The 17,229-nt window shown below is 37.8% G+C and overlaps 1 protein-coding gene across 10 annotated transcripts in view; it reads right to left on the bottom strand.

The window, feature by feature from the left end:
- Positions 1-17,229, bottom strand: part of Ppp1r9a (protein phosphatase 1, regulatory subunit 9A) — a 284,300-nt gene that overhangs the window by 89,027 nt on the left and 178,044 nt on the right. For all 10 annotated transcript variants that reach the window (XM_005388052.2, XM_005388055.2, XM_005388054.2 and 7 more), the window contains exon 5: positions 10,500-10,604. In XM_005388052.2, coding sequence (XP_005388109.1) covers positions 10,500-10,604 — 105 coding nt within the window. The remainder of the gene's footprint in view (positions 1-10,499; positions 10,605-17,229) is intronic.

Raw genomic sequence — 17,229 nt, 5'->3', positions numbered from 1 at the left:
CTTTTGCATTTTATAGTATCTTCCAAAACGGATAAATATTTAAGAATGTCAGATTAACTAATATTATCTGTAACTACAACTGCTATAAAATCCTCTGGCCTTCAGAAGTGAAATAGGCTCCATATTAAAAAGTAATTAAGCCAGGCATGGGGTTGCACTCCTGTAATCCCAGCACTTGGGAGGCCGAGAGAAGAGGATTGCCATTAGTGCTCAGACAGCCTGGACTACCCAGTGAGTTCAGCCTAAACTACATAATGAGGCCATGTTTCAGAAAAAGAAAAGTAACTAAATCCATTTGGTGGGGATAAATGCACAATGAACAAATGATTATCGGTCATGGGTAGCCAGCAGTTCCCCAAAGGTACTTAGTTTAATGTGAGCAACAGTAAACAGAAAACATACAAATCATTAGGAATTTCCTCACATTGAAACAAAACCTCTCCCCTACAATAACAATTTCTTGTAACTGCTGAGTACTAGCATGGCTGTGGAACCCCTTTTCTAGGCTTCACTCATTCAAATGTGATAGAAACCACTATGAAGCTGCTCTGAGTAGGATTTAATATTAACCAATCAGCTCTCCATGTTCACTTGTAAGTTGTCCTAAGCTTAGGCACCTTGTCCGAAGATGGGCAGTGGACTCGAGGTAAATGAACTTCTACGAGCCCTGGTCACCCCTGAGGCCTGTATTGACCTGTGAAGCTGTGACACCTCAAAGGACAAGGTAAGGCCCCAGCTGAGGACAATTACCTGAAAGGAGACTGTAGCTGCAGGCATCTCACTCCTTCCTGAAGGGGTTCCTGAAGGTAATATAGTTCTCCTCAATTAACGTAAGTATTACTTGGAGAAGTCCTTAAGGGGATTCCCAAGTCCTGCCCTGATTCCTGCATTTTCTTCAGTATCCTCCTCATTTATTTGAAAACCTAATGAATAAGGGCCACTCGGGAAGTCTTGGTGTCAACCTTGAGAACCTGGAAGTCTGTAAGAGGGTTGAACCCTCCTGTCGTCCTGAAATCATTTCAATTGTCTCATTTATATAAGCCTTCACCATCCACTTGCTTGAGAGATTGCAGGCCTGATCAGCCTGCAATAACTAAGGGTTATTTAACGCAATACAAACGCCCTATAAATCTTATCACATCTTATTTAAATTTTCCACTTTTATGGCAAAATGTAGAGTCTTTTAACCTGTATATATTGAAGAAAAATGTTTACACCTCTCAATCATTTTGGTCAATTTTTCCTAAACTATTTCAAGTTTTTCGGAGTTCCTCTTTTTTTTTTTTTGGTTTTTCTCCGGTACCGGGAACCGAACTCACGACCTTGCACTTGCCAGGCAGGCGCTTTTGCCGCTGAGCTAAATCCCCAGCCCCCTCGGAGTTCCTCTTAAGCTGGGTATGCAACACTGTAGTATAACATTCATCTACCTATCCATCCATCATCTCTGCCCATCCACCCATCCATCCATCCATCCATCCATCCATCCATCCTATCCATCCATTCATCTATCTGTCCATCTACTTAGTCACTACTGGGGCCAGCAGTCCCTGATATGGACCCCAGTGATCCCTGATCTTGACATTCATGTCTTGTATAATTCCCTCCCTGGAGTGTGCCCACATGTACTAATGCACATTTGTCATATCAAATACAGAACAGGAGAGATGATCTTTCCGTATCAGTTTACGAAAAGCTAGCAGGTTTGCTCTGGGCATTCTTTTGGATGACTTTCTAGAGAAGCCGGTTTCCACGTTATGAGGCATCCCTGCAGAGAAGCTCTTGTGATGGCTTGGCCTGGATTGCAGAGAACACAAGACAACAAAAATTTGTTGTTCTGGGTCTCTGCATTCTGTGATACATATTATGTAACAACAGAGACATTAACTAGGCCCGGTGCAGTGAAAAATCAAGACAGCTAAGGTCCTTCATATAGTTACAGACTCAAGAACATGAACTCCTAAAAATTACGTTGCAAATCCATGTTAGAGTAAGGAAAAAGGTCCAGGTGTAGAGAATTGTATGATTTTTTTCTGGTTAACTAGTCAAAACTGATTAAGTGGTGTTTAAAATAAAAGTACACAGCACTACACAAATCTACAGAGTATTAGGAAAATTCAGTCTGATTACATCTACCTTTGTTAAAGGGAGGAATCCGCCTTTCTACGGCACTGCCATCATTAATAGCAATCAGTTAATATGGTGCTTTTTAATATCACACAAATTCACGTTTATTGAGATCGAACTTATACATAACAAACTGACCACGTCAGGAACGTTCTCCTTTCCACTGTGCAGGCGGTGCCCTCCACCCATCGGTGGCTCTGAACCACCAGAGACTTGTTTTGTCATGATAGCTTTGTATTTCCTAGGATCTTACAGAAATGGAATCAAGGAGTCTAAAGGCCTTTGTGTCTGGTTTTTCTTACTCAGTACAAGGATCTTGAGAGTCCTACAAGGTGCTGAATGTATCAGTAGTTTGTGCTTTGGCATGGCTGAGAAGTATCTCACTGTACGGAGTATAATACACTTTATGTATCCAATTATCAGTTGAAGAACTTCTGAGCTGTTTCCAGTTTTGAGCTATTACAAACAGAGCTCCTATGAACATTCAAGTGTAAGTCTTTGTGCAGGTATATATTTTATTGCTCTTGAGTAAACAGCTAGGAGTACAACTGCTGGCTGGTACAGTAAATGTGTGTTTAACTTTATGAGAACCTGTCAAACTGTTCTGCAGAGTGGCTGTGCTGTTTTGTATTCCCATCAGCAATGAATAAATGTTAAAGTTGCTCCACACTGTTTAGCAATATTACAATTATCAGTCTTTTAAATTTCAGCTTTTCTAGCAGTGGTATGGACACACTTCACTGTGGATTTAATTTGTGTTCCCCCAATGATCAGCCATGTTAAGCAGCATTTCGTGTGTTTAAACTATGTGCCTTCTTTGGTAAACTCTTTGAGTGATTTTTAATCAGGTTGAATTAAAACTGTACTTAAGAGTACTATAACTTTAAATGTCCTTTAGATCTTCTATATAATTTCTTTATCAGAATTTGTTCTATTAATACTCATTTTCTGGTTTCTTTCTCATTTTTCTTAAGATAACTTCTAAGCAAATGGTTTAAGTTTTGATGCAGCTTTATTTACCATTATTCTGGTTTATACTTTGCTATTGTACTTAAAAAAAAAAATCTCTGATTAATACAAGATCATAAAAACTTTTGCTTATTTTCATAGATCTTATGCTTTTAGCTGCTGCAGTTTTTAGATACGCTGTGTCATAACGGGTCAAGGGTTCATTTCTTTGTTTTATTTTGTTTTGTTTTGCTTTTAATGAGGTTACTCAAACTGTCTGGCACCATTTGTTGAGAAAACTATAATTTCTTCCACTACATTATTTTGTTGCTTTCATAAAAGAAAATTCCTTTAAATTTTTGCTGGTCTATATTGCAATTATTTCTGTTCCATTAGTTTATCATTACTATCTTTATGCATGCACCAGACTACCTTGATTGGTAAAAACTTCAGAGAGTAAAAGCCCTCCAACTTTGATCTTTGTAAAATAATGATAACTTCTGGGGGCTGAGGATTTAGCTCAGCAGCGCAGCGCCTGCCTGGCAAGCGCAAGGTCATGAGTTCAATTCCTGGTACCAGAAGAAAAACAAAAAATAAAGTAAAATAAAATAATGGTAACTTCTACAAAACAATCTCTCAGCTCTTTCTGAGTTGGCCAGGGTGACCTCAAACTTGTGATCTTGTCTTAGCCTCCAGAGTGCTGGGATTAGAGGCCTTATCATGTCCAGCTAAGGGGTTATGTTTAATGGACAGGTTAATTGGGGGAAGTAAACATCTTGGCAATATTATGTACTCTGATGCATGAATCTGATCTATTTTTTCCATTGTTTAAGTTGTTTTCATTTTGTCTGAAGTACAGAAACTGAATAAAATTGGTGACAGTGGATATATGTGCAGAATTCTTGATTTTGAGGGAGGGGAACATTTGGTCTCTGGCCACTGAGTATGGTATTAGCTGAAAGTTTTACTTAGATGCTCCTCACTACATGAGAGAAATACCTTCCTATTTTAAATTTCTTGTATTTTTTTAAAGCTACATCTGCTGAGGTGAGCAAATGATTTTTCACCTCCATTTTCTAATCACCATATGGCCTCAAGAGGAATCAGTCTTGTCTTTACTTTTCTTGCATTCTTAAAATGTAGTTGTAACTGTCTTAATGTTGTCGTATACTAATTTTACTATTTCTCACATCCCTACAGAAGTTTGTAAATTTTCTACTCATCTTAAGTTGTTACAGTCTCTATTGACGTGGCTGCCAATTTTTGCTCAGATGTGACACACTGAGATCTTTTCGGTAGCCCAATAAATATTTCTGAGCATTATTTTGAAACAGTTAAGTCACCTGGAAACAGGTCTCTCCGAGGCTTGCTTTTAGGCTTTTGAATGTAAGCGGCATCAGAGCCACAATGAGGTTAGGGCTAAATCCCTTTAACTTCTTTGAACTTACCTGCCTTCTTTCATATTTAATGATGCACACCAAGAACAAGCTACGTTGAAATCTCATGAGCTAAATGGCCCAGTCAGCTTATTAGGTATTATTTTCTGTGCTCTACCACAGCACAGAAGATGTTGCTGAGCTTTCTGTCATTACATAACAAAGATCTTCTTTCTTCCAGTTTCAATAACGTTTTCATGTTCCTTCTTAAGCCCTCACCAGCTTGGCAATCAGGCAATAATCCTTACGGTTATCAGGTTTCTACTACAGTCTCTGCAGAGACTTCTGGATTTTGCCAACACTTTCCTCAGTGTTCTTCCCGTCTCACTAACTCCAGTCCCAAATCCACTTCCACATTTTCAGGTTTTTCTCATAGCTACAGCCGAAACTCCGGTGCCAAAATCTGTGTTCAGTTATATTTGTTGATGTAAGACCCTACTATCTGCAAACACTAGTTCCACAGTTGCTGGAAGTCAAGAATTGAGGGACGGAATGGCTGGGCAGATCAGGCTCTGGGTTTCCCACGAAGTTCAAGCTTATTTTCCGTGAGGGCTACAGTCCTCTAAATACTTCGCTGCCTGGAGGAGCTGCCAGTGCCTCCCCGTATGTCTGGCAAACGGGCGCTGGCTGTTGGCAGGCCCAATTCCTGCCTTGTATAAGCAATCTTCAGAGGGTGCCCGAGTGCCTTCTCAGTGTGGCAGCTGGACTTCTCAGGGTTGGTGACCAAAAACCAAGCAGGAAGGTAATTCTGTAAGTTAGCTTTGGAAGTCACAGCTCATTACTTCCTCCATTTTCTAATCACCACACGGCCTCAAGAGGAATCAAAATAGAATAAAAAGACAGCCAATACCAGGAGGGCAAGATCAACAGAGGATTATTACATGAATGCTATGGAAATGAAATTGAAAACACAGCAATAAGATAGAAATTGGCTTGGGGTTTAGACAATATAAATTGTGTAACATGATAATACTCATTCACTGACGAAGTGATTTACGAACTGAGACTTGCAATAGAGTAAGTGGCCAAGTAGATGTCACGTGTCCCACGGGAGACACTGAGGTAGTTCCTGGACTGAAGTTAGAATGCCTGAGAACCAGAAGTGCCAGTGTGGAAGAGTAACAGAAGATGTATGTTCCGGCTCAAACAGGGTGCTTGAATTCACCCCATCTCCAAGTTTCTGTTTCATCTGTGGGTGCACTGGTGAGGATGATCTTCACTCAGTCAATTAATTCCACGGTCATCTCCTCCAGAAACACCTTCATAGGTATACCCAGATGACGTCTTAAAAGTATCTGGGCATACCTTTGCCCAGTTACAAAGGCAAATACAATTAACCGTAATAGTCTACTAAATCAGGTACCAGTTACAAATCCAGCTTTTCTACAAAGCAATTCTGATACACTGTTATATCTTACTTTCAAACTAATCATTGATCTAGATTTGCAAAACATCATTTATCCCTATTTGGCGCATTTCATAGCTTTCAGCAAGGATCCTGGGGAAACCATGCGTCAGACAACTCCAAATGATCACTTGTTCCATCCCTACGGGCTCTAGGTTAATTCATACTTCACCACAACGCTGTATGGTGCATTTACTGCTTCTCTGCAATTAGATTAATTATATTTAGTATGTTTTTACTGTATAGTTCAGGGTATCATGGTACACAAAATGTTTTAATAGCTGTTTAAAAACCTACAGTATTTATAATTATTGATGAATGCATTGCCCAATGTTAACATAGTTAACAAATTAGAATAAATTTTTGTTCTCATCATCACATTCTGCGTTATATAAAAAATAAACAGTTTGGACTCAGTTAATTAGAATCAACAGATTTATCTAGCAATTCAAAGTTCATTTTTCTACTAGAATATACTAAATGATACTTTTCTTGGAGATCTTTAAAAGCCAAATTATGTTTGTTGGTCCATGTTTACATATGGGGAAATTAATTCTGAACTATAAATTATAAGTTCATTAAGAGAAAATAATCAGAAGTAGTTTGAAAGAGGTAAAAATCACTTGTACATTTACTGAAAGAAAGTGGAAATCACTAGATATTAACAGATTAATTCAAAGTTATACAAAACTGTTTTCCATTTATTTCTGTACACAAAATTTAGCCTCGTGTTAGCATTTTGCCAGCAGTCACAAACTTAGACAACTAATTAAATCTTTTGTGTTACTCTTTGTGGAAGAGGGAAATGTGTTCTGAATTATACTATAGCTAGCATGGCAGTCAAATCATAGAGATGATTCTGTCAGTAACCATAAATAACACGTAAAATATTTATTGATGCTTTTCTCTGATGTTGAGACCAGTTACCAAGAACAGATTTTTCTGATAATGGCCTTTTTTCAGATGAAACTAGACCTCATGTACTCAGTTTCCTGCTCAATAATTGTCAATTGTATGAATTGCACAAGTATTTAAATTTCCCTGTGCCTCAATTTCTTCTTAAATTTGGACATTTTTATAGCACTTGTCTCTTATATTTGCCATCGGTCTTCTTGGTCTTCATGAGCCAGTTCTGTCCATCCATCTCTGTCTGTCTGTCCGTCCATCTGTTTGTCCATCCATCCATCCATCCATCCATCCACCTTTCCTCCCTCATCTTGGTCCTGTTTCTCAGGAGAACCCTGAGTAAGAAATGAACCCCAGAGTTTTCTAATGATTGAGGCTGGTCATTTAGTGTTCATGTAGTAGAAATGTTCCTAGACAATAGCTTATGTTGAGGGGGCCCTACCACAAACAGAGTTTGGACTTCTTGGTACCAAGGTGCTTCACGTGAACCTTATAGTAAAACAATGAGCTGTGTGAGACCCAAGAGGGAGAAGAGAAATACTGTGGCTGAGTTGGCCACATCTACCCTTCAAGGAACATCCTTCTCCTCATCTCTAAATTTCTAGTAGAATTCAGCAGTGAATCCATCAGGACCTCAGCTTTTCCTTGTTGCTAAGCTTTTAATTACATTTTTAATCTCATTAACCGGGTTATTTAGAATTTTTATATCTTCTTGATTTAGCTTTGGTAATTCATATGTACCTAGCAATCTGTCCATTTCTTCTGTGTTTTCCATCTTAGAGTAAAGTTTGTTTTTTACAGTAAGTATTGATTATCTTCTGAATTTCCACAGGTTCTGTAGTGATTTAACCCTTTTCATTCCTCAAAACATGAATTTCAGTCTTTCCTTTTACTGGTAAGGTCAGCTAAGGATTTATCAATTTTATTTACTGAATGCTGTTTTTATTAAGATCTTATCAAAAGCTTTTCCTTAATAATATACTCAGAGGATTCAAGTATTTTTTAAAAGTTAAAATTGAAGAAATGTGTTTTCTTCATAGTTTAATAAGATGGAGTAATTTCAATAAATTAAGATCCTGGGATAAATAATTTGGGAAGAGCAAAGGAAGCTAAAATTCCACGTTTACATCAAGATTTTTGCCAAGGGAATGAGAAATAAGATACATGCCTTTTATTTATTTTTTTTTTTTTTTGGTTTTTCTCCGGTACCGGGAACCGAACTCACGACCTTGCGCTTGCCAGGCAGGCGCTTTTGGATACATGCCTTTTAAAGACAAAAGAGTACCTTGTAACCTGAAAATCAGAAGGTGGTGCAAATAAGGAGCGTTATGGGAAAGAAGGGCCACCAGAGGACAAGGATGCTGCAGGGGACATCCTGGAGGAAAACGAGCTGCAACAGGTTCTTTAGGAGAGGTGCTTTCTAAGTAGAAGACAGCATTTTAAACAGCAGAGAGAAAGACCCCAAAAGGCTAATTCAAGAGTCATGTCGGAAGCATGGTGCCACCGTGTGACTACACCAAAGCATCAAATGAATATAAAGGCAAGTGCTAGGATCATCACGTGATGAAAGATGTTTAATGCCAGGCCCAGAAGCGTACATCTCACACAGAACGGAGGGCCACTGACAGTTCTGAAGAGGAGATGAATGTGATGGATGCATGATTATTATTTCGACTACTTGTGTAATCAATTTTCTACTAATTGGGGTAAAAAGAAAGTCAATCCCTTTTCTATGATAGCCCATCATATGTTTGAAAACTGTACTTACATTATTCCATTAGGAGAAAGATTAAGACCGTCTGAAGGAGGTAAAAAGGTGAGATCAGGCAGATCGGTGAAGAAGCAATTTGCAATCTATTCAAGTTTTGATAACGACACAAAATTATATGGTCAACAGTCAGATGTGAAAAAAAGGGATGGGTATGATTTCACATCACTACAAATTCTTTTCTGAGAAATGTTCTTACAAATTGAATGTGTATCTTACTTATTTAATGTTTTAATATATCTTAAAGTCTGGTGGGCAGCTCCAAAACAAGTGCGATACTGACATGAGAAAGTGCCGTCTCAAGAACAGAGGGTGACCTGGAAAAAGCCGATCATATTTCATTAGGAGTCTTCCTGTTCAGCTTTGAAACAGCATCAGTGGCTTTTCCCGTACTCTTTCTTTCCTCAGGACTGTGAATGGTCAAAGAAGTATCCTACAAGGGCTAACCAACAGCTTGATTCCCTAAATTAGCCTTTCAATATCAAACAGTGCTTTCCCCCTGGAAAAGTCTACAACTTGAACTCGTGCTTGCACAACATCAAATACACTGCAGTGAAACTCTACTGTGTCCTCTTTATGTGAAGCACATTTTCCAAATGTTTGCTGGTCTCAATCCATGATGAGACACTATGCCACTTTCATAATTACACATATTAAATGTCTCCTTATGCTTCCATTACAGGATTTTGGAAAAGCATGAGAACGTAAGAAATACTATTTTTAAAAAGTAAACTATTACCAAATGAACTGATTTCAAACCTTCACTTTAGTTGGCTCTTTATTCATTTTCTGTCCAATTAAGGTAGTAAACTTACAGTCCATCAAAGACTGGTACGAGCCAATTCTTTTAACATAGTAAGTGGATTTTTAAAATATACTTAACCTCAAACCATTCTGCCTGTCTAAATTCAGTGGGTACCTTGTTTCATGAACTTAATTCTTTCCACGATTCTAGGCCCAAACTAAGTCGACTGAGAATCAAACCAATTACTTGGTTAGGTTCAATGTTGAACGTATGGGAAAATTTGATTCAGTTTTCACCCAATTTGATTTGTGACCAGAATCATGGAAAGAAAAATTAAGCTTGTGAACTGAGATACCACTGTAATGTGTCTCATTAAGCCTATGTGTAATTGGTTTTATAACTGTATACTTGGTTTTGGTAAAAAGATTTAGGGTCTAAATTAATATTTCTTAAAGCTACAACCAGAAATACTGCCTGGCCAGTAATTCTTAATATATTAGTGTCTTAGTTACTTTTCTCTCATTGCTAAGACAAAATACCTGACGCCCAAAATTAATGAAGGAAAGGTTTATTTAGCTCACAGTTTGTGGAGGTTTCAGTCCATAATCAGCTGGCTCCAAGGCAGGGTGGCACATGGCACAGGGGCAGCAGTTCAAGGCAGCAGAAGACAGCAAAAGCAGCAAGAGCCAAAAGAGGAGAGCAAGCCTCTTTTCTTCCCTTACACTACACAGCCTTCTTGCCTTCTGGCAGGTGTAGCATTCACATCATCTCTGTGCCCTCCTCTTGCACACAGGCTCAGATGTTTACAAAATGAGGACCCTGGCCCCCTGCAGAGTCACTTAGCTAAACTTCTAAACTTCTCAAGTTGACACAATGAACAACATCCTACAGGTTAGGACATGTCCTCTACACCCTAGGATGTAGAACTGCTGAGTCACTTAGTTAAGCTCCTAGACTTCTCAAGTTGACATACTGTTATCAACCATTACAATTAACAACTGGCAATTAATATAGCTCAATAACTAACCATATTGATTTCCAGTGTTTTTAGTATTCAATTAAAATTTTCATTGTAAGTACTTACATTTTTAGGTAAAAGAAGGGAAAACCAAAATTCAACAAAACGTATAGTGATCAAATTGTGTATCTCTAAGACCACATATTTACCTGACGTTGCCCTTGGTGTTTCTCAGAACCGTCGCAGCAAAATTCTGTGTGACACCCACCAGGCTGATTCCATCCACCTCCACGATCTGGTCATTGACCTGGATTCTTTGAAAAATATGATCCACAATTAATTTATCTGATAATGCAGTGATATTCCTGATAAACGGGTTGATAAAACATTTAGTTGTTAAGATACTGGTACTTATTCAAACAGTCATCATCTACATACAATAACCTCCAGGTGTCTGTCAAGTGGTTAATGGTTTTTAAAACCTTTCTGAGGGCTGGGGATACAGCTCAATGGTGCAGCACCTGACTGGCAAGCACAAGGTCCTGAGTTTGATTCCCGGTACCCATGCACACAAAAAAAACCTGTTTAGAAAGATGGAAGTAAGTAATACCAAGTAGATTCAGTGTACCACACATCCATATTCCTATGAAAAAACTGATAAATGCAAACGTATGACATATTAACAAACTTTTTACCCCTAATTAAAATATAACAGATCTAGCTGAAATATCCCGTTAGCCTAATACTTAGTTCCTCATCTTACCTCTCTTCCTCAAGGAAAAGCACCCTCAAGAACTCTGCCTACTATAGTTGTATACGTCAAATATGTAATACTTGTGTGTGGCTGGGTGTGTGTACATATGTATGTGTTTGTGTGGTCACATAAATACAGAGGTCTGTTTAATTATTGACTTATGTTCTTGATTCATAAATTATACACATATAATGTTTTGACTTATAATACTTTAAATTTATATCTTCTATATGTGACATTTTTATTCTTCATAATGAAATGTATTAAACACAGAAAGATGGGGAAGGGAATCAGACAGTAAATGCTTACATACCCCATACGCAACTTTACCAGATCCTAACGGAATCATAGTTTGTCTACTGAAAATACACCGAATAAAAGATACAGCCCATTTATTTGTCTCTAATTTTTTTTCCCTTCACTGTTTCCATAGGTATAACCACCATACTAATCTTTGTGTTTAGGTTTTCCATTGGTTTTCTGAAAGAAAAATAATAAATGAAAAAGAATAAGCATAATATGAGTATACAGTATATTTTTGAAAATTATGAAGTATATCTTTTATATTTAATGAAGGGTATTAGCAGAATTAAATAAGATACAAATGATAGAGAGCAGAGCACAATGCTGCCATATAGTAAGAAATGTGTTACATGCCTGTAATACCAGCAATACAGGAGACTGAGACGGGAGAAACACAAGTTCAAGTCCTGCCTGAGCAATTAAACAGGATACTGTCTCAAAATTAAAACTGCAAAAGAAAACAGTGGTGGTTTGTGTGTGTGACTCAATTCAATGGCCCTGAGTTCAACACCTAGTGTGAGGGGCAGAAATCCTAAACTAAACTACAGGATAATCCCCCCTTATTCACAGTTTCATTTTCCATGGTTTCAGTTACCCATGGTCAACTGTTATCTGAAAATAGTACACGGAGAGTTCCAGAAGTAAATAACCCATAAACTTTAAACTGCATGCCGTTCTAGGTAGTGTACTAAAGTCCCAGGGCATTCATCACCCTTCGTGGAGGTGCACACTACCTGCCCGTCGGGCACTCAGTGGTCCTCTCAGGTATCAGACAGTCTGTCACATAATTCCAGCGCTTTTGTTCAAGCAACTCTTATCACTTAATAATGGCCCCAAAGCACAAGAGCAGGGACGCCGACAATTCAAAAGCACCAAGAGAAGTCATAAAATGTTTGCTTAAATGAAAAAGCCAAAATTTTCAATTTTGTTTGTTTTGTTGTTCTTCCAGTACCAGGAATCGAACTCACGACCTTGTGCTTGCCAGGCAGGCACTTTGCCGCTGAGCTCAATCCCCAGCCCCTAATTTTGTAGGATAAGAAAAAATACATATTTGGTAAAACTGCTAATATCTACAGCAATATGGAGGAATATACAGGCTATGTTTCTGGCTGTGCTTTCAAGCACTAGGGTTTCCGGGGTCTGGGACACACCCCTTGCACATAACCCTTGCATATCCAGTTGCTCCTCATTTTGCTGAGTAAATGAAGGCATATTTACAGAGAAAAATCTAAAAGTAAATCCATCAGCAGAATTTTAATAGTGATCAACTCTACATGATCCTAACCCTAACCCTAACCCTAGATTTATGTAAGACTTGTTTTCTTTACATTTGACTACCTTTTCCAAATTTTCACCTATGTACATACTTGTAACTTTACAATCTTATACCTTTAAAATGTCATCGCGCAAGCTAATTTGACAACAGACGGTAACACTTTTACACTGTAGGTAGGGAAATGATCTAGAAAGGTTTTCTTTAGACTGAAGCATTACAGTTACCTGCTCTTTATTACTAGACATGCACATGTGTACAACAATGAAATAACCAGGCTAAATGTTCTGCACTCAAGGATCTATAATCTATAACCCAAAATTAAAAGAATGTTTTCTCCAAATATAAGAAAAGGGAAGTTAAAACACACAGTTCTGTGTAAACATGCTTTTATGATCATTCACACTCGTGCCAGGGGTGAGGTGAGCACCCAAACAATAACAAAGCTGTCAATCATCAGCAATCGTGCTGATAAAATGTTAAAGGACATCTTCCAGGATGAGGCTCATGATACTAGATGGAAATCTTATCTCCACGAAGGAAAATAAAGCACTGGTAATGCTCACAAAGGAGACAGAAGAGATCCAAGCTGCAAAGCAGTCCCTATGACAACAGAAATCCAGCTCCATTTTTTCTTTGTATTCAGAGAGCAAAGACTAATGTGAAAAAGAGAGCTCCTAACATTAAAGAATTGTGGTCCTACGCAATTCTTCTTGCCTGGGCAGAATACAGAGAGCATTAAGGAAATGAGAAAGCTCATTATTTGATTATTATTTTCTTAAAGTTTCTTTTTTATTGTTTTTCTCATTTTGAAAGTAATCTATTATTAGGGAAAAATTTTTTAATCTGGTACACTATAAAAACAAGGAAATAAAAAACACCTTTATTTTTAAAAAAAAGGACGGAAGGGAGAGAAGGAGGGAAATTCTGTGCAGTGTGCTATTTGAGGGGCTTTTCAATTTACCTTACTATAGAGGTCAATTGTGTGATTAAGTTGAAGACAAGCTTAAGCAACTGAAAATGAGCACAAGAAAGAAAGGCAAAGAAGACTGGAGAAGATAAGAAAAATGGTTTTAAAAAAGGGCAGTAGTCCAGGTCCACTTCCGCCATGAGCTCCTACCATCCACTGCACACGAGCCAGCGGAGCCATTCATAACATAATGTTCATTTCGGTAGAGGAACGCATCTACACTCCCTGTATTTGCATGTTCTAGCCTGTGAGAGGACAACTTTAACACAACTTCACAGAGAGTGAGACTGATGCAGCTCTCAAATCTTGGCTACAATGCAAAACACAGGAAAGAGAAGCAATGAATCCCGGCGATGGACACTAAATGTCTGCACTCCAGAGCACACAGCGTAATCAGTTCTAGGGGTAACCTGGACTTTCCAAACCTTTTCCAGAACAGCAGAGAGAACAGCCCGTCTCCCTGCGTATACTGGCTTCTGGAATGGAACGTACGGGAATGAACCTGCTAGTGTGTACACAGCCATCTCGTCCTGGCCAGTTCCTCGGTAATTTCCCTGTGCTTATCAGCAAGCGTAGACAACACCACTGCTCTCCACCCTCAGTTTAATATTTCTGACATTCCTCACCTGGAAACGTACAGACCAGAAGCAACGTGTGTGAAGCTAATGAAAACATGTAAGCTGAGCTACTCTCTGGTTTGTTTAATGTTATTGGACGGTTATTTATTTGCATGATATTTATGGGAAAGGGGGAGCCCAACCCCACCTCACAGGTGAAGTCAACACAGAACCAAGCCTGACTGGCTCGGAGACAGCTGGAGCGACATTCATAAACTCCGGTCAACAGAGATTGTCACCAAAATGCTAGTGAAAATTTCAACGTGAAAATGCATTATCAAAACATCCATATCCCAACCCCCAAAGGGAAAATTAGCAAAGTATTAGATTAGAAAAGTGAAAAAATGAGTACACAGAAAGGAAACCATCAATCAAGAGACTGTGACAGATACAATTACAACAGCAACTTCTATACAGGGTTCTCCTGGGCTTGAGAGTCCTCAGGAGCACAGATGGGTCCTGAGAGAGTGAGGATGCTGCGGAACAAGCACAGGGGCAGGACTCCTTATTTGTTTTATATGTTGTATTTCCCAAAAGAGGTCAGGAACAAAATCCTCATCCTTTGCGGAAGGACACCTTAATTTCCTGTTTGGTATCTCCTCCTATTAAAACGGAATAGGATAATGTTTTAAAATGAATGCAAAATTTGAAAATTAAACATAGAAGACCATATCGAGTGCATTTTAAATTTGCCTTGAGCACAGTATTATTAATATCCTTGTTAGTTATATTCTATGTGACTTACTCTACAATTCAGAAAGTAATATAAAAATAAAAACTAAAACAAAGGAATATGTTAGGCCCAAATACATGTTTCAAAAGTGATTAAAGTATAAGGATTCACCAGGCATGTGGTATACACCTGTAATCCCAGCACTCGGGAGGCTGGGTCAGGAGGTTTGCTCCAACTTCAAGGCCAGCTTGAGCTACATAGTGAGTTCGAGGCTAATCTCAACTACACTGGAAGGAGAACCTGCCTCAAAAAAAAAAAAAAAAAAAAGCACAAGGATTCACTTACTCAAAAGTATTTATTGAGCACTTCCCATGATAAGACTACATATGAGAAGGCACAGACATGGAATCTTGATGAAAGACATTGTAGAACGTCAGACACGGCAGGAAAGAATAAGGAATACTTGAAACTTTTTACCCACACAGGCTAACTCACAAGATAAGTACCCATAGTACATTTTTAGAAGGACTCAAAATGTGGTGAGAATTTATGAGCCATTTGAAAGGGAGTTAAAAACAACCATAATGCAGAATCTTCTTATATGGAGGCAAAGAAGAAGGAGAAAATATATGTGTAAATACATTTATATATACACATGTTATTTATAAAATATATTATTTAAACACAAGATTTTTTAACTGGAAGAAAGCGTGACTATATCTGAGATTAAATTGAAATAAGAGTTAAGAAATTAAGACTAGCTAGAAAACTAACATAGAAAGTCTTCCTTTAAAGCAAAAAGGAACCATAGAGAACACCTAATCCAGAACTTTTAATTTTGTCAACAAACGAAATCTGAAGGGTAGTAACCTCCCCAGGATGACAACCTTGCTACATTTAGTTATGGTTTTAAAACTATAAAAAGCATCACATAATTAATCTCTTTAGAAACATTTAATACTGCGTATTAGCTGAAATTTTGTAACACCCCATATCAGAAGCACTCAACATTTTGGCATGTATAATTTTAGGGTTTTGGAGAGAGAAGTGAATAAACAGAATACATATCCATATGAGAGTAGCATTATATTCTTCATACTGTTTTGTAAAATCTTAATACAATAGTTTTCTCTATCAGTAGGTTAAACACCATAACATTAAAAAATTACTGACTAGAAACAGCAATGCTTTGTGTAAGTTTTGGATATTGATACCTTTTACTAGTAAACATGCAGATATTGTGCAAATGAGTGCACCAGTTAACAATAATAAAAAATTTAAAGGGTACCAAAACTGTCACAGGTCTAACAATGAAAGATATAGTTTCTCATTTTCTGACACACACTCTACCCTCTCACACACACTAAAAGGAAATGGACAGATGGTAAAAATCTCTGAAGTATCTTCAACTTCCATATTTTGTATACCTTTCAATGGTTTTTCTTACGACTCTTCCCAGAATAAGGCTTTCCTGAACGTCAAGCTTGTTCCTCCTACGTTTAAGAACAGGACCACACACAAACAGTACTTTTCAGTGCTTCTCCCAAACCTATTTAACGCTCACAACAATCCTGCGAGGTGGACAACATGAAAATTAAGTCATGTTTTTAACATTCCACAGCGGGTAACTGGAGGGGAATGGAATTAAAACTCCTAGTTACATGATCCTAGAGATTCTGTTAATCACATCAAGTTGCTTTTCTTAATATATTCATAGAGGTATTTATTAAGCACTTATTACAACAGCAAGACTGATATACTAGGTAAACATTTAAGAGGACTGAGGAGGTAAGTACTGGACTGATAAAAAAGATCTAATGTCAGTACAAATGATGAAACTATGGGGGAAATAATCACTAAATAGGTTAATAGGAAAAAAACAATTTTAAAAATAAGTTAGGAAAAAAAATGAATGGGTCTGTGTTTGGAACACCAGCAACGACCCAAGAAGAGAATGTAAAACTTTCTGCCTCAGGTTTTTTATCCATTTGTATTTTTTTGTTGTTGTTGTTGTTGTTGTTGTTGTTGTTTCATTTTTCTTCCAGTACCAAGAATCGAACTCATGACCTTGCACTTGCCAGGCAGGCACTTTGCCACTGAGCTAAATCCCCAGCCCCTTCCATTTGTACTTTAGTTTGGACTATGGCCAATTCATTTAAGAGGAATGATTCATAAAAGTCTGATATTCTTTGAACACTGTAAGAATTATTTTCATCACCTTGAAAATGTCCCTTCAAATTTGTCATCCAAATTAATGACAAATTAGGTAGATTTTATAGACAAATTTTAGCTTACTTGGAAGAAAGGGGATAAATTACTAACTGGAAATACCACTACCATTACGTAACT

This window comes from Chinchilla lanigera, unplaced genomic scaffold (genome assembly GCF_000276665.1).
Source record: "Chinchilla lanigera isolate Chin_1 unplaced genomic scaffold, ChiLan1.0 scaffold00031, whole genome shotgun sequence".
Taxonomy (NCBI): Eukaryota; Metazoa; Chordata; class Mammalia; order Rodentia; family Chinchillidae; genus Chinchilla; species Chinchilla lanigera.
The sequence above is the reverse complement of the archived record's forward strand: the minus strand, read 5'-3'. Positions and strand labels throughout refer to the sequence as shown.